The sequence below is a fragment of the Paroedura picta genome, chromosome 3 (genome assembly GCF_049243985.1).
Source record: "Paroedura picta isolate Pp20150507F chromosome 3, Ppicta_v3.0, whole genome shotgun sequence".
Taxonomy (NCBI): domain Eukaryota; kingdom Metazoa; phylum Chordata; class Lepidosauria; order Squamata; family Gekkonidae; genus Paroedura; species Paroedura picta.
In genome coordinates, this window is record NC_135371.1 from 29,659,740 (window position 1) to 29,682,614 (window position 22,875).

The 22,875-nt window shown below is 42.8% G+C and overlaps 1 protein-coding gene across 10 annotated transcripts in view; it reads left to right on the forward strand.

The window, feature by feature from the left end:
* Nucleotides 1-22,875, forward strand: part of CHL1 (cell adhesion molecule L1 like) — a 305,295-nt gene that overhangs the window by 243,869 nt on the left and 38,551 nt on the right. For all 10 annotated transcript variants that reach the window (XM_077325211.1, XM_077325215.1, XM_077325209.1 and 7 more), the window contains 7 exons: nucleotides 112-252; nucleotides 1,991-2,102; nucleotides 6,632-6,798; nucleotides 7,638-7,803; nucleotides 11,309-11,433; nucleotides 21,602-21,703; nucleotides 22,235-22,432. In XM_077325211.1, the coding sequence (XP_077181326.1) occupies nucleotides 112-252; nucleotides 1,991-2,102; nucleotides 6,632-6,798; nucleotides 7,638-7,803; nucleotides 11,309-11,433; nucleotides 21,602-21,703; nucleotides 22,235-22,432 (1,011 nt within the window). The remainder of the gene's footprint in view (nucleotides 1-111; nucleotides 253-1,990; nucleotides 2,103-6,631; nucleotides 6,799-7,637; nucleotides 7,804-11,308; nucleotides 11,434-21,601; nucleotides 21,704-22,234; nucleotides 22,433-22,875) is intronic.

Here is a 22,875-nt window from a genome sequence, read left to right on the forward strand (position 1 = left end):
AAAATCATGATGTGTTGCTAACAAGGATTTTTTTTTCTTGTTGTTCAGATTAGAAATGTAACATTTATAGAAGCAATTCCTTTGCCTGTCAACATGTTTTTACACTTGCAGATATGAAACCCAGCAGGGGCATGGTTACAACAAGGGAAGTCAGTATTACCCAATTACAGCTGCAAGACAGTGCGGTGTATCAATGTGAAGCTACCAACAAACATGGGACAATTCTTGCAACAGCTAATGTAGATGTCCTTGGTAAGTTGTTGTTGCTTGTTAAAACCATCTACAGAAGAATGATTTATCTGGTTGTTTTGATTTCAGTGGGGTCAATTCTTAGGAAGGGCTAATTACAGTTATGATGCATAATTAACTGAGTGCTAAGTATAGCCAAGATTGGATTAAAGAAGTTTGTAGATCTGAATAGCAGCAAATTAGCATATACAGTTAACAAAAGAAAAAAATTTGAGTCCAATCGCAACTTTAAGATCAACAAATTTTAATTCTGGGTACAGGCAAGAACAGAGTGACTTTGTATGTGTAATGTGGCAAGAACTCAATATCTCTGTTAAGCCCTAGTGGTTCCATTGTTCTGACTGATGTAATAACTTGTACCTTGTAACTGAGCCCCAAGGAAGGGTAGTAACAAAATAAATAAATAAACTTGGCAATCTCCCATTCCAGTCTGTTATTCTTTGGACTAGGGTTTGACCTGTTTGCCCTGTGGGGAGAACTAAAAAATATTGATATTAAGTGTCACTGGATAAAGGACCACAACTCTGACATCAAGAATCGCAAAACTGAGAAATTTGTAGGAGAACATTTCAGCCTCCCAGAGCAGATTAGCTGTTTTATTGCAAAGGAATCTGAAAAGCAAATTAGAAATGGGAAATTGCCAAATTACAAGTTATTAAAACACTCAAGACAGTAGAATTTTTAACAACCATTTGGTTCCATTCAATTCCTTTATATTTATAGTCTTGTGTATTGTGGTGTATATCCCAATCCATCTTCAAGGGTCTGACTGGCCAGCACAGATATCAGTTTATGTTAATCAAGAAAAAGCAGTTCTTGAGTTGGTTCACTGGAAATACTGAGGTAGCTTTTGCTTAATGGCAATCAAAGAGAAGATGAACCATTCGTGAAGAGCAGTAAAGGGATGATAATTGCTAACTGAGCCTGTATGCAGAGAAGATTGCTGAATGACTTGCAGCACCTTCTTTTGATGTTGAATGTGACACTGAGAGCCCACCATGGGCACTACCAGGCCTTCCTCCGCTACACATTTTCACAGTTCTAAATTAGATGCCTTACCACTCTGCCTCCATTTCAACAAGAATGATAAATTAAGAGGGGTAGGACCCAGTGAAGGATCAAATACAAATCAAGTATAGAGGCAGTGGGATACCAAGGTGGCAGGCACAATATCCAGATTAGACTTCTGTGGAGTCCTGAATCTTCTATTATTTCTTTATTCTTAATTGTACAAAGCAGTCCCAACGCGTCAGATCTCCACCAGTATACTTTAGACCTGTTTGCATAGTTGTACTGTTGCATTGTTTATATTGTTTATACTGTTATATTGTTATATGGTTACAACTATTAGTTATTATTATTGTAAGGTTATTCACATGTTATAGACTGTTTCATGTATTGTTCTTTGTTCTTATGTAAACCGCCCTGAGCCTCCGGGGAGGGCGGTATATGAATGCATGAATGAATGAATGAATGAATGAATGAATGAATGAATGAATGAATGAATGAATGAATGAATGAATGAAATTTAAGACTCCATTTCAACAAGGCAACAGATTGGCCATTACTTTATAGTTCAATATAGATATAGAACAACTTGTAGACAATTGTGTCAGCCAGTTCCTGGGCACGACTCACTTTTACTGGATTGTTTCATAATGGATATGATTCGCATGGAATAAATGGTTTTCCTAAAATGGATGGTTCCATCATTGTTGCCAATCTGTGTATGCATTTTCAGACATTACACCAGAACTGCTCACTCCAGATGGTGAAGAATATGTTGCTGTTGCTGGTTATGCAAGTTACCTGCACTGTCAGTATTTTGCTGTTCCTATTCCAGATGTTACTTGGTAAGTGGACTACACTTATGATTAGTTCCTTCTCTCCTTAATTAGGCCATAGACAGATTTCTTGGTGTGGAACAATTTAGCTAGATAACTATTCAGCAAATGTTATTTTTGAGAACTCAGTTCCTCCCAGGCTTTCTCAGCCAGGGTTTTGTGAAACCCCAGGGTTTCTTGAAAGTCCTGGAAGAGTTTCCCAAATGGGTGAAAGTTAAAATGTGGTCATGTTCACCTGTTCCCCCCACCCCCAATAGTCAATAATGGGCCTGGAGGGCAAGAGCCAACCATATTCTGCTTGATTGCACCACTTCTGGGGTTTCTAAAACCTGGAAGAATATTCCAGGAGTTTCTCAATGGTAAAAAAAAAAGTTGAGAAAGACTGCTCTAGATAGATGCAAATGCATTTTCCCTCCCCTTTGGTGTTGGTATTAATTACAAAGGGGACTTTTTGAGTTTTGTTTCATTATTGCTTATTTCATTGCTGTTGCTGAGTCTCCACACTTCTTGTTGGTACAAGAAGGGGATGGTGTCTGTGAAGTCAGGTAGCAGTGAGAGGACCTTGAGTAGATTTGCTTGGGTGGGGGATAAGGTTTGGAAAGAAACAGACAAACAGTGGACTGCAGGCTACAGGGGAATATTTGACACAGCACTGCGGCGAAGTTCCACCCCATATCTTCCTGGATTGATAACTCACACATATATGTAGTCCTACTGGCTACAACTTGCAGTCAGTCAAGAAAGCCCAGCGCCTCTCTCTCCCACTCCCCTTATGGGATGCTCTATGCCTTTTATTAGGAAAATGCTGGTTGTCTTGTCAAAGGCCCATTATGCACGGAGTGGAAAGTCTGCATTCGGGGTGGAATGGCGGCGGCTAAAATCACCAATTATGCATGCTGCAGGCGGCAACCGGGTGCAGAGTCAATGTATGCCGCAGAAAAAGCCACAGTGGAGCTTCCTGGGACCAGGGCGAAACCAGAAGCGACTCCGGAGTATCTGCGTGCATAATCGGATACTCTGGGTTTTGCCGCCATTGTGTTCCGTCCCGTGCATAATCGGTTTGCTTCGCTTCTTCCTCCTCCTCGTTCTCCATGCCACCATTTCAGCGGCCGTGCATAATAGGCCAAAGTGAAACTAATAGAGGCAGAGACTACAATAACAAAAGAAACCAGAATAAACAAAAGAAAATCATGGGTTTTTTAGATGGGAAATTTGTTTCATTTTCACATTAATTATGACAATTACAAAACATCTATTTTTGTTATTGTTATAATTAATAGCTAAAGAAATGCCTCCCTCCCATTCCATTTCTGCCACTCAGGATGTTCATGGGCTCCCATCCAGAGCTGCCATGTCGTGGGCTCCCATCCAGAGTTGTCTCATCTGCATCAAGATGATCACAGGGCATGGCCAACACTCTCTGTCATGAGGCCAGGTCACAAGTTCAGTTTCTTCATATTCATAAGGGGTTTTGAGGTAGAACGTAACTCACTTGCTCCACAGGGAAATGTTCTGTATCCATACCAAGACCTTCCAGAATCAGTTTGTTGCAGATTATGTGGAAACACATAATCTGCAACAATCTGATTCTTGTTTTTTTGTTTTTATTTCATGTCCGTCTCTGATTTCCCGGTACATCCATGTACTCTCATATCCTGTCAAGCCCAACTGACGCCATGGAATGTCTTTGGAATACTACTGAAAACCTAGAGATGATAGGAGCTACTGGAGAGGGATGCTGAGACCCCCCACAGTAGAGAATGAGAGCCCCCAAATGCTCTTTTTTCAGCACTTGCCCACCAATATCACATGGCATCCGATGAGCTGACAAGAACATACAGATGTAAAAGATTTTCATGGAATTATTGTATTCTTTTGATGTGTATTGTGATAACATTATTTTACAATCTGAAACATCTGCCCCCTTTCCCTTCCGCTCTACAATCAGCTTCAACTAATAACAGTTCAGATAGAATTACAGTGAGGAAAGGGAGTATCACATGACATTGTAATGTAATTTTATAATTAAACTTACATAAATAAAATTGTGTGGGTTTGCACAGCCAATGTAGTTATAGGATCATAACATTACCTAATGATGCATGATGTGATAATATGCCAAGCATGAGTGCAGGCTGTATAACTCAAGGACTCGTTGAAAGTATAAAGCTGATGAATACTACTAATTATTCTTTTCCTTTTGTACTCCTAACAATAGCAGGATGAGAAAAGGAAATTTCACTGGAAGGGAACATGAAACAATAGTAGTTCTGCCTCTGTATAACAGTTGTATGTTTTTAAACATATAACGTCTCCATAAATCCAAACTGCTTTAGTAAATATCCATTTTATATATCTGTGATTATAAAAAAAAATTGGATACATTTAAGGTTAATCTTCTTTCTCTTTGAAAGACCTTAATCAAGGTGATGTTACTTGAGATATTTAGAGACAGAAGAGGTTTAGGTTGTCGGATCTCATCCAACACTGTAATTTAGAAGTTACTAGTTGATGTATGATGAGTTATCCTTGCATCAATATTCTTTTAGATAACATACCATATTATAGAATGGAATGGAGTACCATTTTCTTTTAAAAAGTACTTATTGAAAATTCCTTTGAAAAAGTACTTATTGAAATCTTATATGTAGACAAAATAAATATGTTAAAATGTCATTAAATATTAGATATTAATTAAATAAACTAGCAGGTTACCTGGGGGTACTAGAGTGGCACAAGACCTTTACAGGGGCCAAGGGCAAACCAGCAGATGAAGGAGTTGGAGAAACAAAGAGGAAGGATATTGGAATGACCATTACATTGTGTGGCTGAGTGAAGGTGGCTTGCACATGCAGTGGTGGTATACACACAGGACACACCCTTAGGGCTTAGGTAGGACTTGGGCTACAGACTCAGGGATCGGACAATGAACCATTTGGGAGTTCCGAGTCATTGGTGTGGGATCGAAAGGAAGCAGTCCTACATAGCTGGTTGGTCCTAGACCAAGAGAGACAGAAGGTGAGAGCAAACAGAGGCTGTAGGAAATAGTGGTAACTACCCTTTGGTCAGAGTGGCAGGAACTCTGGGACTGTTTCCACACTAGCATTTTGAGTCATTTGTGTATGCCTCTTTCCTCATCAACATCCTCCCCACTTCCTCGCCCTCCCTCCCTCCCTCCATCCCAAAACACCAGCCTTTAACAAAAAAAGTGGTTTATCGTGTTACAACACTGTTTCTAGCAATAAAATAGCAGTGGCAGTTTTCCATGTTGCACTGCTGCAGCATTGTGATGTGATGACACATTATTCCTCGGGGAAAGGGGAGAGGTGATCGAGGGTGCAGAATGGTGGAATTAAGGGGCACAATGAAATAAAAGGTCCAGGCAAGCACTATTTTGCAAAAAAAAAAAAGGTGGGGGGAGAAGAGGAAGGGGAAGGGAGCAAAGCATCATGGGAGGCTGCCTCTGTCCCACTCAGATGCAGAAGGCAAATGGCAAATTTCAGCCTGGGGAATGAGGCTCAACAGCTCAAACAAAATCCAAAGCAAGGCTAATGCAGAAATGGTCCATGTGACCTCACCAAGGCTTGTATTGCGGCTGACTGGGAATAAAACATGGAATTTGGACTGCTTTTTGTGAGTCTTATCATTAGGAATACACTCATGACCCACAATCAGGTTATTGTGAGCATTCAGGTCTTCAAGTGCTGCCACCCAAGACCCCCATCACACTACCCTATTTATTCAACTCCTTCCCCTTTGTTCCACCTTTGCTTTCCATTGCTTCATCAACAATGTTTAGTTATTTGGGTTGTCACTTCGTGCACATCCAGGTATCTTGTTCAAAATAGCTAAAATCAATAAAGGTTTTAAAAATACAAGAAACACATTTTGTGTTGTAATTTTAAAATGTCTTTTTTTCAGGGGCAGCTCTGAACAATGTTTGTCTGCTTACAACTGAAGGTTTTACTAAGCAAAGAAAATGTTCTTAACTTGAACTTTATCACATTTCTATCCTAAGGAGTTCTGGGTTCTCCCTTCTCCTCCTAATCATCTTGTGAGTTAGATTTACTAAGAGACAGGATGGCTGGCCGAGAGTCACGTGATCAGTTCTATGAATGAGTGGGGATTGGAGTCTGGGTCTCCCAAGTCCTGGTTTCACATACTGCCACAATGACTTTTTGAACTTGGTTTTTGTTTCCTTTCCATCTCAGAATACCCAGCCTAGGGAAGAAAAATACCATTATGGTAAAAAAAAAAGTTTAGAATGCCCTAAATGCTTAAGGTGAGAAGACACCATGAACATGAGGCTAAGCACCCTGAGGCTCCCTTGTGTGGATATAGTTCAGAATTCTTCTCTTGAATCAATAACTTATGAAATGGCCTTGAGTACATTAAAAAATAGAGGGCTTCTGTAGGGTGCTGTGACTGTCTGCTGACTGACAGTAATGTCTAATCATGGGTTTCCTGACATTCCCACTTCCCATCTCAAAACACAAACAGGGTTGGAAATAACCTGTGATCTTTGTTGCTCTTGCTAGGACAAAAGAAGACAGCTTATCACGTCTTGACATGCCATCTTACTATCAGTATCCAAATGGAACCCTCGAGATCAGAGAAACAAGGAAGACAGATTCTGGTTCTTATACTTGCTGGGTGTCAAATTCTGTTGGAAAAAGTGCTGTTATTGCTACTCTTACTGTCAGAGGTAAAACTTAATACAGACAGACATTACTGTGAAAAGCTCTGATGGTATTTACTGCACCTAATGCCGTCTCATGGTTTTTATTATGGCTGTGAACGACTGGTCCATTTCAGATATTTCAATCCACAAATCTTATATTGAAGGTTCAGCACAAGCCACTGAAAGTAGCTAGACAGTTGTGTGTGTCTGTTTAATAATTCAGTCACTGACTGTACATTGTTCCCCACTGAAAATCACAATGTACGGAAATGCAGACCCAAGCCCATATTGTCAGTACCTTAAAACAGGGGTACTCAACCTGTGGTCCTCCAGATGTCCAAGGACTACAATTCCCATGAGCCCCTGCCAGCAAACACTGGCAGGGGCTCATGGGAATTGTAGTCCATGGACATCTGGAGGGCCACAGGTTGACTACCACTGCCTTAAAAGATTGGTCTAATTGTGCATTGTTCTCTCTTCCGTAGCATACACAGGCATTATTGAACATCATTCCCCATTCAAAAGTGATGACTTGATTGCGATTTAGATTACTGGTACACAACTGACCAATGAGGATACAATGTTGTACCAATCGAGTCAGCCGTTTAATTTGCAGAACATTAAAAATTAGTTCCAAGCATCTTGCTGATTCAGACCAAACACACACACACACACTGAGGCTATTCTTAGATATTTGTGAACCTTACTAGCATCATTGATCCCTTTTTATGTGTGGTTTGACTCTATCGAGGGGGAGTTGGTCTAGATACATGGTTAATGCGTGACATGACTGTATTATTACCTAAATAAGGGTTTTTTTTAAAAAAAATGACAAAGTCATATACTATTTTCCCTTTTATTAGATGCTACTGAAGTTTCTATTATACCAAAGAATCCACAAGTTTTGAAATCCCATTCAGTTGCATTTAAATGCCATGCTGAATATGACTCCCATTTGAGACACCATTTTAAGATATCTTGGCGGAAGGACGGAGAGGAACTTGACGTGAACAGAACAGAAGAGGGCCGGTAAGTTCTGCCTTCAGTTTTTGTGTGGCACAAAATTGTTTTCAGGAGAGTATCATAGGATTACTTTTAAATAACCTGAAATGCAAGTTCACATCTGTCTACCTAACCCACTTGTATAATTTGATTAATATGACATGAATAGATCCTGTGCCTATTTATTATGTAGTATATTTAGAATGCCTAAAGCAGGGGTAGTCAAACTGCGGCCCTCCAGATGTCCATGGACTACAATTCCCAGGAGCCCCTGCCAGCAAACGCTGGCAGGGGCTCCTGGGAATTGTAGTCCATGGACATCTGGAGGGCCGCAGTTTGACTACCCCTGGTCTAAAGCCTAAGCTGAATTACATTGATTTCAACAGACTTAGAAGAGTATAACTCTACTTAGAGTGACAGTTTTATCCCATCTTTTCTCCAAGAAGCTCCCTAGAAGTCTTAACTACGAGTTACTCTCTAGGACAGGGGTAGTCAAACTGCGGCCCTCCAGATGTCCATGGACTACAATTCCCAGGAGCCCCCTGCCAGCGAATGCTGGCAGGGGGCTCCTGGGAATTGTAGTTCATGGACATCTGGAGGGCCGCAGTTTGACTACCCCTGCTCTAGGACGTAACATACCAGACAGCCCCCCGCACCAATGTTATCACCAACCTATTTTAGCCATGATCCTGTATGCTCACACTGTATAACAAGGACTTTAGCTAAAGCAAAAGCTAACATCATGATGGCAGCATCTGCTTCCATGGTGCCCCTAAGATCTGTGCACTAAAGATGGCAATCAACATGTTTGTGTGGCAGTAACTCCAGAATGTCATCACTGTCCTTGATCCACAATCAGCCAGAAACAGTCTTTGTCTACTTATCTGTGAAAAGGCTTCAGATGCTCCTGCACTTAGGATACCAGCAATGAGTCCTGGTAGCTACAAGCTCCAGCACTCTTCTGAGGGTTAGCCCCCTCTCATTTGTCAGGGAAGTATCCAGGAACAGTCAATATATAATTCCAACCTAGGGTTCCCACCCAGTGTCAAAATTTGGTTAGAGTCTGAGAGGGGGCAGGGACATCTTCAGTATGTCACTTCTGAGGAAAGCCCAGATGTGATGTCACACATCTCTAGGAATCACCAGAAACTCTGCGATTAAAGCCTAGAGTCCCCAGAGATTCCTGGAGAAGTAATGTGATGCCATTCAACCAACAGTGATTGTCTAGCTTGTTCTTTCTCTGCAAGAGTGGTGGTTGGCAGCAGGAGTTGCCAGCAAGACATCCTCTGACAAAACTGGAAACCAGGCAACCCTATTCTGGAAACACAGCTGATTCTATAGCCGAAATGTGTAGGAAGAAATCTCTTTGCAGAGACCACAGGCTCTTCAGGAGAAGCATCGATTCCTCCTACATGGCAAAGGATTAGTGTGTGTGTGTGAGGGGAACAGGCATTTGGTGAGGGAGAGAGAAAGAGATCACATGGGCAGTGTTTTCGAGATCAACCGTAGAGATTTCAATAGGCTCAATAGGAAACAGTAGTGCAGATTCCGGAAGATTTGAGCACGATCTCCATTGTCCTGTGCGTCTGGATGAATTTGGAAACATATGACAAGAACACACATAAATGAAGATACCTTATACTGAATCAGCCTAACATTTCATCACAGTCGTTACTGTCTGCTCGGTCTGTCAGGGACTCTACAGGGTTTCAGGCAGAGGTCTTACACATCACCTACTTCCAAATCCTTTAACTGGAGGAGCCTGGGATTGAACCTGGGACCCTAGTTTCAGATTATTCCATGGAGGCAGGGAACAGAAAAGTCAGTGATGTCCACTTCCGAGTGTTTCATGGACCTAGCCTGTGGTATCTTCCTTCTGCCACTTCCTTCATGGGATAATGCAACTGCATAGTTAGGTACCCCAGAGAAACAGGGGCTCTGAGAGAAAGAAGTTGAAATCAGTCATCCCGTGGCTTCTGGTGATTTCCATGGGTATGCTCTTTGTGGCTGTCCCAAATTTGATCAGTGGACAAACATAAGATTCTATCTAAATTTCATGCCTGCCAGAGCTTCAGTGGTGCAAGAGGATTAACATGCTAGCTGATATTACATGTGCTGCTGGCTAATTAAATGTTAGGAATGATGGTGTCCCACCAGTGGACGTAAACTAGGGACAGAATCATGATGTTGCACAGGACACCTGCCACTCTTCCTCACTGTCTCCTCCATATCTGAAATAAGCTATGTTCCGGTGGGTATCCACGTTGGTCTAAAGTAGCAGGACAAAATTTGAATCCAGTGGCCTCTTTAAGACCAACCAAGTTTTATTCAAGCTTTCGTGTGCATGCACCGTTCTTCAGATATTCTTCAGTCTTAAAGGTACCACTAGACTCAGATTTTGTTCTGAAATAAGCTATGGAAGCTATGGTATTGGCAGTATTAAAGGCACAGTGTTAGAATGATTTCTCAATTAAACAGAAAGTAGCTTACGTTTCTGCAGATTCTATTCATGAGCTTCATAGTTGTCCTGGAAGGACCTCTAGTGGTGAACAAACAGTTCTAAACTCACATTATATTTTGTATGTAGCAGCCTGAAAATTAACACTATCAGCAATTGCTTTGTCAAACTAGCTACATAAATCTACCAAGTGTGATTGTTATTGGTTAGCATGTGGTTAGAACATGCAGTGTAGTGGTAATTTGTTTTTGTGGGGAGGGCCTCTAGCTATAGGGAGTAAAGATAAAACCCAGCCTTTAAATGTACTGGAGATGATCCGTTGGGGGCTGAAGGGGATAGTGATCCTGACCACTATAACCCCATCTTCCTCTTTAAAGCTGTAAGAAACCAAACTTCCACTTATTAATTTTGTGTCTCTTCAGAAATACATATGAATATGGATTTCTATGTCCAAGCCATGTTCTTCCTGAAGCCCTTATTCCTGAATGATGTCAGCTGTCTACCTATATGAGAGTGGGCCTCTGAGTCTACATTTGGTTTAAAAACATTATAGTAAAATGGGGGGGGGGGAATCCTTTGCTTGTTGGACCAGTTCATTCCACTGGTCCCTATCGGTGTGGAACTTAGAGGGTGCATTGATTTGTCATAAAGAAATTTCTCCTTCCCTTTGATCAATGTAGCATCTCACACAGCAGGGCACCCAAAACCTCTGTTTATGCCCTGGAAGTCATAAGGAGTTCTTCAGACAGAGATCAAGAATTTGGGTTCAAATCCACTTTAGCCATTTGCTTGATTTCATGCTTTGAATAACTCATTTAATCTTACAGTACTATTGATTAAACAGTTAAGATCCATTTTTTATAAAGCAGATTATTATGTAATATAAAGCTGCTGTAAATGAACTGCTCTGTTGTGATCATTTTACATTTTACATTGCAACATTAACAACATTATTCTAATGTATGTGTGTGCATGTTGTCAGGTGGGGCACATAAATGGCCAACAGCATGTAATGATCCTAATATATCTATTGTACAAGTATTTTCACAGTTATTTATGATTTTTCATTTACAGGATAATTGTTGAGAGGGACACGTTATTAATACCAAGTGTGGAATTAGAAGATAACGGAGTATATACCTGTATAGGCAGTACATCACTTGACAGTGCCGTAGATGATTCCCGCTTAACCGTCCTCCGTAAGTTCATTTACATGCATACATTTGCTCAGTTCAGGCATCTTAGTAGTAGCTTAATTCCCTCTGGGAAATGCTTTCCTTAGTCGGGTGCCATCTGCAGACAAGATATGGATTTCCTCCTGAAATGTGGGTCCCTTCACACATTCATTATTATGTTGGTCAAAGGAATCAGCATTCGGGATCTGGAAAGGGTCATGACCCCCAACATCTACATGTTTACTTGGAAAATAGATTTCACTGGGAGGAGACATTTCCAAACAGTGTGGCCAAGAAGAGAAGAATAATCAATAAAAGTAGGCCAGTTGGGAAAAAGTCAAGGGCATGGGAGAGGAAAGGAGTTTGGTTCTGTGACTTTTCCTAGGGTAGAGACAAATTGAATGGCAGATGTCATAAGACTGCATGATAGTCATGATTGTTGTGTGGAAGTGCAGAAATCTTGTAGAACATGCGCAAGAAGGCAAATGCAGAGGCATCACATCAAAATCACAAGATGTCATAGTCCCACTGTATACCGCATTGGTCAGACCCCACCTGGAATACTGTTTGCAGATTTGGATGCCTTACTTCAAAAAAGGATGTAGACAAAATTGAGAGGTTTCAGAGGAGAGCGACGAGAATGATCCCGAGGCCTGGGGACCAAGCTCTATGAGGAAAGGCTGAGGGTCTTGGGAATGTTCAGCCTGGAGAAGAGGAGGTTGAGAGGGGACATGATTGCTTTTCTAAATATTTTAAAAGGTTGTCAGAAGAGGACAGGGAGTGGTTCCTGTTGGCAGAAGAGGACAGAACTTGCGGTAATGGGTTTAAACTACATGTACAATGATATAGGCTAGATATCAGGAGGGAGGAAATTTCACAGACTAGTTCTGCAGTAGAATCAACTACCTCAAAAGGCGGTGAGCTCCCCCTCACTGGCAATCTTCAAGCAGCGGCTGGACAGATCTTATCCTGGATGCTTTAGACTGATCCTGCATTGAGCAGGGAGTTGGACTAGATGGCCTGTATGCCCCCTTCCAACTCTATGATTCTGTAGTCTGACAAAAGTTCTTGATTATCACATACAAAAGATCTTCATTAGTTTGGTTTGTTTTGGTACTATGGTTTGGGAATATAATGTCTTAAGGTTCTCAGATAGGTCTGTCCACCAGTTAAGGTCTTTCTCAGTAACATTTCAACTAGTCTCCTGCCTTCAGTTGCCGGGTAGATGGTTACCAAGGAAGAGCTTTGTTTCTGGTGGTGATAATACAGTTACTTTATCCAGTTATATATTGAAGTTATTTAAGCCTATATTAACAAGCTTAAACCTGGCCCTGTATAACCATACCTTTAACCACATACACTGTGCCATCCGAAGCAGAGCTCCTGCTAATAGGTTTATAAATAAACCCTAATAAATTATGTTTCAGCTATTTTAGCCTATTGGTTTTCACTGCTGGTTTCCTATATATGCTTTTAGCTAAATATATTTGGTCTTAAAGTTTTCAAGGTGTCTAAACACTGACTAAAAGTAAAAAGTTACGAATGACAATACCACATGTAACCTTTCACTTATAATCACCTTGAGTCCCCTAGGGTTCAAGGGCAGGTTAGGTGTTCTAAGTAAATACATGAAACTATAGTTCCCATTGTTTCTGAGCACACTTCACAGAAGTATTAGGGAAGGAACATTATCTAATTTCAATTCATTTTGAAACCGGTTATGATCAACTTTTCCCTTTCCCGACACACATTTAATTTCACCCTTGGCTGCCAGCCGGAAGGTTGCTGGAAATGCTACCCCCAGCTGTGCTTCTTTTAGTTCCATATAGATGCCATTTCACTTCACATTACCAGACAACCACATCTCACTGCCTTTTAAAGATCCGGCACTTCTATTTTTAGCCATCTATTAAATTCATATATTTATATGGAATCCTCCTCCTCTAGCTCTGCCTCATTGCTTTCCTGCTACCTGGACAGTTGCTTAATAAGAATCCTGCTGTGGCAGGCACGAGGAACAGAATTTGACCTTTGTTGAGGAACGTTGCGAACATTTCTTCTTTTCCTTCCTTCAGTGAGAAAGAAATGCCGTGTGTCATCCACAGGGAGGAAAACACACAAGATTTCTGCTTACCTCACCAACATTTGTGAAGGGGAAAAATGTTGGGTCTGTAGAAGAGCTCTCCATGGCTCATTTCCCACTCTTCCCTCTGCAGTCCAGTGCCACCTGTCACTAATTCATATCCTCTTCCTTTGAGGGAAGGAAAGGAGCACATGTTCCTTTCGTTTGGCCCTGGGTATCCAATACTGGAGAGAATGGACTTGGCAGACATTCATAGAGGGGTCTATCCCTCAAGATGTGGGTTAGCATAAAGTTTACCTGTCTTCCTTACATTTGCTGAGGTGGTGGAAGTATTCTGTGGTATTGTTGTTGTTGTTGTTGTTATTATTGTTGTCATTATTATTGTTGTTGTTGTTGTTATTATTATTGTTATTATTATTTAGACTTTTAGCCCACCACTCCCTATAAAGGCTCGTGGCGGGTTACAACAGTACTAACCCCGATAAAACAATATATAATTAGAACAAAGAGGGAGATAGCCAAGATCTCTGAAGCCCTGACAAATACACTATGCCACTTCACAGGATCTGAATGCTCATCTACACAGGAAGAAAAGTCTGCTAGGAGAAACCTAACACAGCATGGAAAAAGCTGTCCTAGATCCCTTTTCCAGAATACACTGGGTTACACAATAGTCATACAAGGAACTATTAAAAATGTGATCCCCACATACATCTTTGCAGTCCACTTTACCATCTTGACATTCAAACAATTTTGACATTTGATGGAGAGTCTGTTCCTTTGGATGGAATGGAGCAGATGGGGGCACCCTCTTTTGGAACCCCTCTAGACATAGACCTCATGGTCCAATCATTGTGAAATTCAGAGGGGTGTCAGGGAAGTGCCTCCCAGAGCTAACCTGAAGGTTTGGAGGCTGTAACTGAAACCCCCACCCGCCCAGCTCCCAGGAAAGGCAGGAATGCTGGAATTCCCATTAAAGTCAATTGTGCCATCGACTTTAATGGGTGCCAAAGCTGAATTGATCCGGATCAGGGCCCCTGGTGCACAAGCGTAATTCAAACAGTTCATTCTGCTGCATGTGCAAACCAAGGGCCAAAAGAGATGTGATGACATCCCCATGGTTGCTACGAAGATGCCACTTAGAAACCTACCAGGTGACAATCTGATGTTTGGAAAGAGTGGATTTGGTAGGAGAGAGGCCCAAGGCTGAAATGCACTTCCTCAGTACACTGGCAAACTGGAATCTGGACATGCAGGAGCAACTGGAATGAATGAGAATGTGTCAGATGCAGGAGGCCTAATCGCCATTCAGTGAACAGGGCAGGGAACACCAGAGGGGGCAGCGCATAAGGCAGTTTTGCAGTCCTTGCCCAGCTGGTTGGTTTTGGATTGTCACAGTATTATGTAAAACACACCAGGGATTAATTTTATATCCTTAATTGCCATGGTGGGAGGGTTTCAAGATGTCATCACAGTGAAAAGACTCAAAGAAGCCCCAAGTAAAGGCTGCATTAAACAAGGTAACTTCAATAGAAGACCAGCACATTTGTGAAAGCTGCTGAATGATACCATGGAGCAATACAATGGTGACCCATCTGTGAGGATCCAGGTCAGAAGACAATGCCCATTTCCATCCTTTGATGGCCTTATGAGCAGTAAAGTAATTACATGGATCATTGAAACTCAATGCTTTGCTATAAAACCTAATGACAGCTAATGACAAATAGTGCAATTCACCTGGGGAACCACTCCCAAGGGAGACACCCTGAGATTAGGTAGGGGTAAGGGGGAGAAAGAGCCTATATAGTCCTTCAGCACAGTCCTTATTTTTTAACAATGTTGGCATGGTTGCTAGCACATTTAAGGTCCCCACATTCAGTAAGTAGGAGCCATGAAAGGAGTTATTTAAATTGACGGTGAAATCCCCTCTTTCAAAACGTATAATGTCCTTGTTAGGATATCATTCTAGCAAAAGCTCTGTGGCTTCAAAGCATATTGGAGTATGGGCCAAGCTCAGACACAGGTTATTTGAGCCAACTGCACTATTTGGAGGAGCTGGAAGAATTGGAATCGCTCAGCCCTCCTTCCTTTTGCCTGCAGGCATTGAAAGAGGATTGTGATGCTCCAAAGGGCTACATGCTGTTGCACCCACTAAACCAAACTGGTAAACTGGGGTTATGTGTTTCCTTAATCCAATAGTTCCCTGCCACATGCATGGAATCCCCATCATAGAACGACTCACTACTGGCTGCAACTCAAGAACTATGCCTCCTGGCACACCTCCTTTTGTGCGGTGGCTAACTGTGTGATACCTCCTCCCTGGAATCACTAGATGATCTGGGGTCTGCTGGGGATTGAGGACTCCTGACCTTGCACCAGGTTGCAGATCCTGATGTGCATGCTGCCAGTGAAGGCTGAGCTCTCATGTGGTCAAAGCTCTCAGAAAGGTTCTCCAATATTTATGTGCTTGCCAGGGGAACAGCCACATGGTCTAGAACTGGGGTTGCTATTGTTGTTGTTGTTATGTGCGAAGTCGTGTCCGACCCATCGCGACCCCATGGACAACGATCCTCCAGGCCTTCCTGTCCTCTACCATTCCCCGGAGTCCATTTAAGTCTGCACCGACTGCTTCAGTGACTCCATCCATCCACCTCATTCTCTGTCGTCCCCTTCTTCTTTTGCCCTCGATCTCTCCCAGCATTAGGCTCTTCTCCAGGGAGTCCTTCCTTCTCATGAGGTGGCCAAAATATTTGAGTTTCATCTTCAGGATCTGGCCTTCTAAAGAGCAGTCAGGGCTGATCTCCTCGAGGACTGACCGGTTTGTTCGCCTTGCAGTCCAAGGGACTCGCAAGAGTCTTCTCCAGCACCAGAGTTCAAAAGCCTCAATTCTTTGACGCTCGGCCTTCCTTATGGTCCAACTTTCGCAGCCATACATTGCAACTGGGAAGACCATAGCCTTGACTAAACGCACTTTTGTTGGCAGGGTGATGTCTCTGCTTTTTAGGATGCTGTCTAGATTTGCCATAGCTTTCCTCCCCAGGAGCAAGCGTCTTTTAATTTCTTTGCTGCAGTCCCCATCTGCAGTGATCTTGGAGCCCAGGAAAATAAAATCTGTAACTATCTCCATTTCTTCCCCTTCCAGGAATTGAGAGGGCCGGATGCCATGATCTTTGTTTTCTTGATGTTGAGTTTCAAGCCAACTTTTGCACTCTCCTCCTTCACCCGCATCAACAGGCTCTTTAGTTCCTCTTCACTTTCTGCCATTAGAGTGGTATCATCTGCATATCTGAGGTTGTTGATATTTCTCCCTGCAATCTTGATCCCAATTTGTGACTCCTCTAATCCCGCATTTCTCATGATGTGCTCTGCATATAAGTTAAATAGGCAAGGCGACAGTATACAGCCTTGCCGAACTCCTTTCTCAATTTTGAACCAGTCAGTGATTCCATGTTCAGTTCTCACTGTTGCTTCTTGACCTGCATATAAATTTCTCAAGAGACAAATAAGATGCTCTGGTATTCCCATCTCTTTAAGAACTTGCCACAATTTGTTGTGCTCCACACAATCAAAGGCTTTAGCATAGTCAATGAAGCAGAAGTAGACGTTCTTCTGGTACTCCCTAGCTTTCTCCATGATCCAGCGTATGTTGGCAATTTGATCTCTAGTTCCTCTGCCTCTTCGAAATCCTGCCTGTACTTCTGGAAGTTCTCGGTCCACATATTGCTGGAGCCTAGCTTGTAGGATTTTGAGCATAACTTTGCTAGCATGAGAAATTAGTGCAATGGTGCGGTAGTTTGAACATTCTTTGGCATTGCCCTTCTTTGGGATTGGAATGTAAACTGACCTTTTCCAATCCTGTGGCCATTGTTGAGTTTTCCAAATTTGCTGGCATATTGAGTGTAGCACTTTTACTGCATCGTCCTTTAAGATTTTGAATAGTTCAACTGGAATGCTGTCACTACCACTAGCTTTATTGTTGCTCAGACTTACTAAGGCCCATTTGACTTCACATTCCAGGATGTCTGGCTCCAGGTCAGTAACTACCCCATTGTGGTCATCAGGGATGTTAAGCTCGCTCTTGTATAGTTCTTCTGTATAATTTTGCCACCTTTGTTTGATCTCTTCTGCTTCTGTGAGGTCCCTACCATTTTGGTCCCTTATCATACCCATCTTTGCATGAAACGTTCTCTTCATATCTCCAATTTTCTTGAAAAGATCTCTGGTCCTCCCCATTCTATTGTTTTCTTCTATTTGTTTGCACTGTTCATTTAAGAAGGCATTCTTATCTCTTCTAGCTTTTCTCTGGAATTCTGCATTCAATTGGGTGTATCTTTCTCTTTCTCCCTTGCCTTTCACTTCCCTTCTCTCCTTAGCTATTTGTAAAGCTTCCTCAGACAGCCATTTTGATTTCTTGCATTTCTTTTTCTTTGGGATGGTTTTAGTTGCTACCTCTTGTACAATGTTGCGAACCTCCGTCCATAGTTCTTCAGGCACTCTGTCTATCAGATCTAATTCCTTAAATCTATTTGTCACCTCCACTGTGTATTCGTCGGGGATATGATTTAGTTCATACCTGAGTGGCCTAGTGCTTTTCCCTACTTTCTTCAATTTAAGCCTAAATTTTGCAACAAGAAGCTCATGATCTGAACCACAATCAGCTCCTGGTCTTGTTTTTATTGACTGGATAGAACTTTTCCATCTTTGGCTGCAGAGCACATAGTCAATCTGATTTCTGTGTTGACCGTCTGGTGATGTCCATGTGTAGAGTCGTCTCTTGGGTTGCTGGAAAAGAGTGTTTGCTATGACCATTGTATTCTCTTGACAAAATTCTACCAGCCTGCTTCATTTTGTACTCCAAGGCCAAACTTGCCTGTTATCCCGGTTATCTTTTGGCTTCCTACTTTAGCATTCCAATCCCCCATGATGATAAGCACATCATTTTTGGGCATTGCTTCTAGAAGGTGTTGTAGGGCTTCATATAACTGATCAACTTCATCCTCTTCAGCAGCAGTGGTTGGGGCGTAGACCTGGATCACTGTGATGTTGAATGGTTTACCTTGGATTCGAACTGAGATCATTCTGTCATTTTGGGGATTGTATCCCAAGACTGCTTTTCCTACTCTCTTATTGATTATGAAGGCTACTCCATTTCTTCTGCGAGATTCTTGTCCACAGTAGTATACCTGATGGTCATCTGAATTAAATTCACCCATTCCTGTCCATTTTAGTTCACTGATTCCTAAAATGTCGATGTTCAGTCTTCTCATTTCTTGTTTAATCACGTCCAGCTTGCCTTGATTCATGGATCTGACGTTCCAGGTTCCTATGGAATAAAAATCTTTACAGCATCGGACTGTCTTTTCGCCACCAGTTACTTCCACAACTGAGCGTCCTTTCGGCTTTGGCCCAGCCGCTTCATTCATTCTGGCGCTACTCGTACTAGCCGTCTGCTCATCCCCAGTAGCATATTGGACACCTTCCGACCTGAGGGGCTCATCTTCCAGCGTCATATCGTTATGCCTTTTGGAACTGTCCATAGAGTTTTCATGGCAAAGATACTGGAGTGGTTTGCCATTTCCTTCTCCAGTGGATCACCTTTTGTCAGAGCTCTCAGCTATGACCTGTCCGTCTTGGGTGGCCCTGCACGGCATAGCTCATAGCTTCACTGAACTACGCAAGCCCCCTTGCCACAACAAGGCAGCGATCCTTGAAGGGGGGGGGTTGCTATAGGGGGCAGAAATTCTTGGGAAGAAGATTGTCATGGCTTGGCCTGCTAGTGGCCTGAGATGCCTTAGCACATTGCCCCATTGCAATAGATGATGATGCTTTTTCAGGGGGTGCATCCCAAGGAGATGCTTTAGAAGGTTATTTAGAGGAAGTAACCCCAATGTATTTGCTTTTTTTTTTTAGTGCTCTTTGCAGGGGCACCTCATGAGAGTTTGCTTTGCCACCACTGGGCCTGGTAGTACATTTAGGAGGCATGTTTTTTGCTTCTATGTATCTATAATAGCAGGTATGGTTACAGATCCGATGACAAATATAACATTAAATTGCAACTGTGCTAGTTAAAAAAAATAGAGGCACTATGGGTTGGACTGCACATGGTACCTGATTTCTGACTTCATATCTCTATCTAATCATGACTGTACACTCAAATGACTTGCTGAATGTTCAAAGCCCTCCAAGAATGAGTCCCTCCGGCCAGGAGACTTTAGAATGTTCAGGGCTCCCAGCAGGAGAGAGGAAGGGATAAGGTAAGGGACCACTGACCAAGGACACCCTGGTGGCACTGCCACCTTAGTTCTAAGTCAGTTGTCCCACTGCCTTATAAAGCTTCCTTCCCTGCCCTGCCTTGGCTGGCAAGGGGCAGAGACTTTAAAGGGATGGGCCACCTGCCTTACAGCTGACCATGACATCCCAGCTGGGCTGTCACCTTAAGGTGGGTGACCCCCCCCCCTCGATTCAAACCCTCACTGCTTTGCCAGGTTGGGAGGGACCTATGCATTACAGTTGATTCTCAGGATCAGCTGGAACAGTGCACAGGGCCCCAATCTGTTCAAACAGTCCCTCCCTGCCTTGCCAGGCTGGGAGGGAGTGTTTAAAGGGACCCCACACAGCTCTCACTCCCTTTCAGTACTCTCCCTCTAACTTTCCAGGTTGGGGGATAATGAAAGGGAGCCCAAGCTGCCTGGAGCCTGTTTTCCCCAAAATGAGCTTTATTGCTAGTGTGTGTGTGTGTGTGTGTGTGTGTGTGTATGTAATCTACTAGCATAGTATAATGAAATAAAACAAGCACTGTATAAGGTGTGCCTCTTGTGTAACTCTAGCCCCCCAGGGTTATATAGAATATATTGCTGTGTGTGTGTGTGGGGGGGCTATGTAATTCAGCACAGGCACTTTAATACAAATGGCGTAATATTAACAAAATAAAATTTAGATCAGAGAACACTACAAACTCTCCAAGCCCTTTGCCCACTAAAGGCATGTACTCACCCCACTGGCAGGCTGAAATAACATATCCTTTAAAAAATAACCACTCAAACACTGATGGGGATCTTCCAAAGTTCAGCTGCAGGGCTGAAAGAAGCCATCTGAAATGGCTGAAGATCACCATTCCAGCAAAGCAGAAAAGCCCAAAGGTCTGTTCCTGCCTAGTCCTTGAAGTACTGATGGTGATCTTGAAAGAATATGTAAGGTTGAGCCAAGGGGAAACAAAGCCAGTGGTAGGTGAAGACAACAGAAGCAGAAGAGAGCTGATGGGACAAGAACCAAAATGGAACTGAACTGAGGAAGGCTCCCAGCAGCACTGTTTCAATCCATTTTCTAGGCTCTGGCATAGTCCTGAAGTTAGAGAACACAACATTTTCCCTCACCTAAAAAGCCAGCCCCCTTCAGCATGATTGGCCTGTCCCTGAGATCACTGCCTGTGCCTGCCTCAGGCCCATTATGCACGAGGGGGATAGCGCACATTCGGGGAGGAATGGCAGCGACTAAAATCACCGATAATGCATGGTGCTGGCTGCAATCGGCCGCAGATTCGGTGCATGCCGCCAAAAAAGCCGTGTTAGTGAAATGCGAAAGCAAGTGCAGCTTCCGGGTGACCGGGGCGCAACCAGAAGCGGTGCCGGGGTCGCTGCGTGCATAATTGGTTACTCTGGGTTTTGCCGCCATCGCGTCCCGTCCCGTGCATAAGCAGTTTGCTTCGCTTCTTCCCCCTCCGCGTTTTCCGTGTGATCCGAAATCACTGTTTTGGCGGCCGTAGATAATGGGCCTCTGAATCACTTGGCCATGTAGCCAGAAGCAGCAATGGCTTCCTTCCTTCCCTCCTAGCTCAGGCTGCAGTCATGGCCAATTGGCCAGTATATATACTTATTGGATGAAGGAGAGGGTTACAAACCATCCAAAGGTTTTCCTCAAATTTTATTCTAAAATATCGAATGCAGTTCACTGGAAGAAGGCGCATATGTTATGGACTATCGGCTTTCAGGTTGTGTCATTCTGATCACCCCTTTTTGAATGTATGGTGCCATTGATGAAACGTTGTCTTCTCCGTTGATGAGAGCAAAACATCACAAACTGTCTTTCTTGTATTTCTTTGCCGTTGTTCAGATATCCCTGACCCACCAGAAGACCTCTACCTCTCAGAGAAGCAGAACAGAAGTGTTCAGTTGTCATGGACTGCTGGAAACAGCAACAACAGTCCAATTAATGGTATGATGGATTCTTGTATCATAGCCTCAGTTTAAGCCGGTGACGAAACAGCACTGTGCTTAACTGGTCTTATTGTTGGAAGGTTCTTGTTCCTAGAGCCAGTTTAGTGTAGTGGTTAGGAGTGCGGACCTCTAATCTGGCATGCCGGGTTTAATTCTGCATTCCCCCACATGCAGCCAGCTGGGTGACCTTGGGCTCGCCACAGCACTGATAAAGCTGTTCTGACCGGGCAGTGATATCAGGACTCTCTCAGCCTCACCTCCCTCACAGGGTGTCTGTTGTGGGGAGAGGAAAGGGAAGGCAACTGTAAGCTGCTTTGAGCCTCCTTTGGGTATAGAAAAGCAACATATAAGAACCAACTCCTTCCCCTCCCCCTCCTTCCCCCTCCTCCTCCTCCTCCTCCTCCTCCTCCTTCTTCGTCTTCTTCTTCTCTTGTCCATCTGTTTTTATGGCCCTTAATTCCTATTCACTGTTTTTATGGCCCTTAATTCCCATTCACTGCCATGTCTTCCCCTTCCTTGTCTTTAATAGAAACTATTGTGGAATTCGAAGAGAACCGATGGGAGCCCAGAAAGTGGCAGGAACTAATCAGGATTCCTGGGAATGTGACGACAGCTGTTGTGCCACTTGCCCCTTATGTAAATTACCAATTCCGAGTCATCTCTGTTAATGGAGTTGGGAGAAGCCGGCCTAGTGAACCATCTGAGCGATACGAAACGCCACCAGCTGGTATGCATTGTTAGCTTTCTCTTGTATATCTACTGTGGATAATTAATGGAGTATTTTAATACACAATTCACAATAGTGAACAGTACACAAAACTGTGCAATAAAATAGACAGAGTGCTTGTTTCCTTTATTATTGTTGTTTTTTGATGTGCTCTTTTAAAAACTATTACAAGTTAGAGAGGGTCGATAGCTTGAGGCCCAGTGTCTGCTTTTATTATGACTTATCTGGAAGTGCCCTTGTAAATTCTTTTGCAATACGGTTTTATGTGAGTGCCTTCCTTGTTGTTAAAATGCATTTCATAAAATAACCCACAAGGGACATGGCAATGTTCATGGCAATATTCCTGATCCGTACAAATAAAAATGGATAACTAGAAGAACTATTGCTGAAGAAAAGACATGAGGGAAGATGGATTCACAGGTGAATCCTTTTTTTGCTTCCCT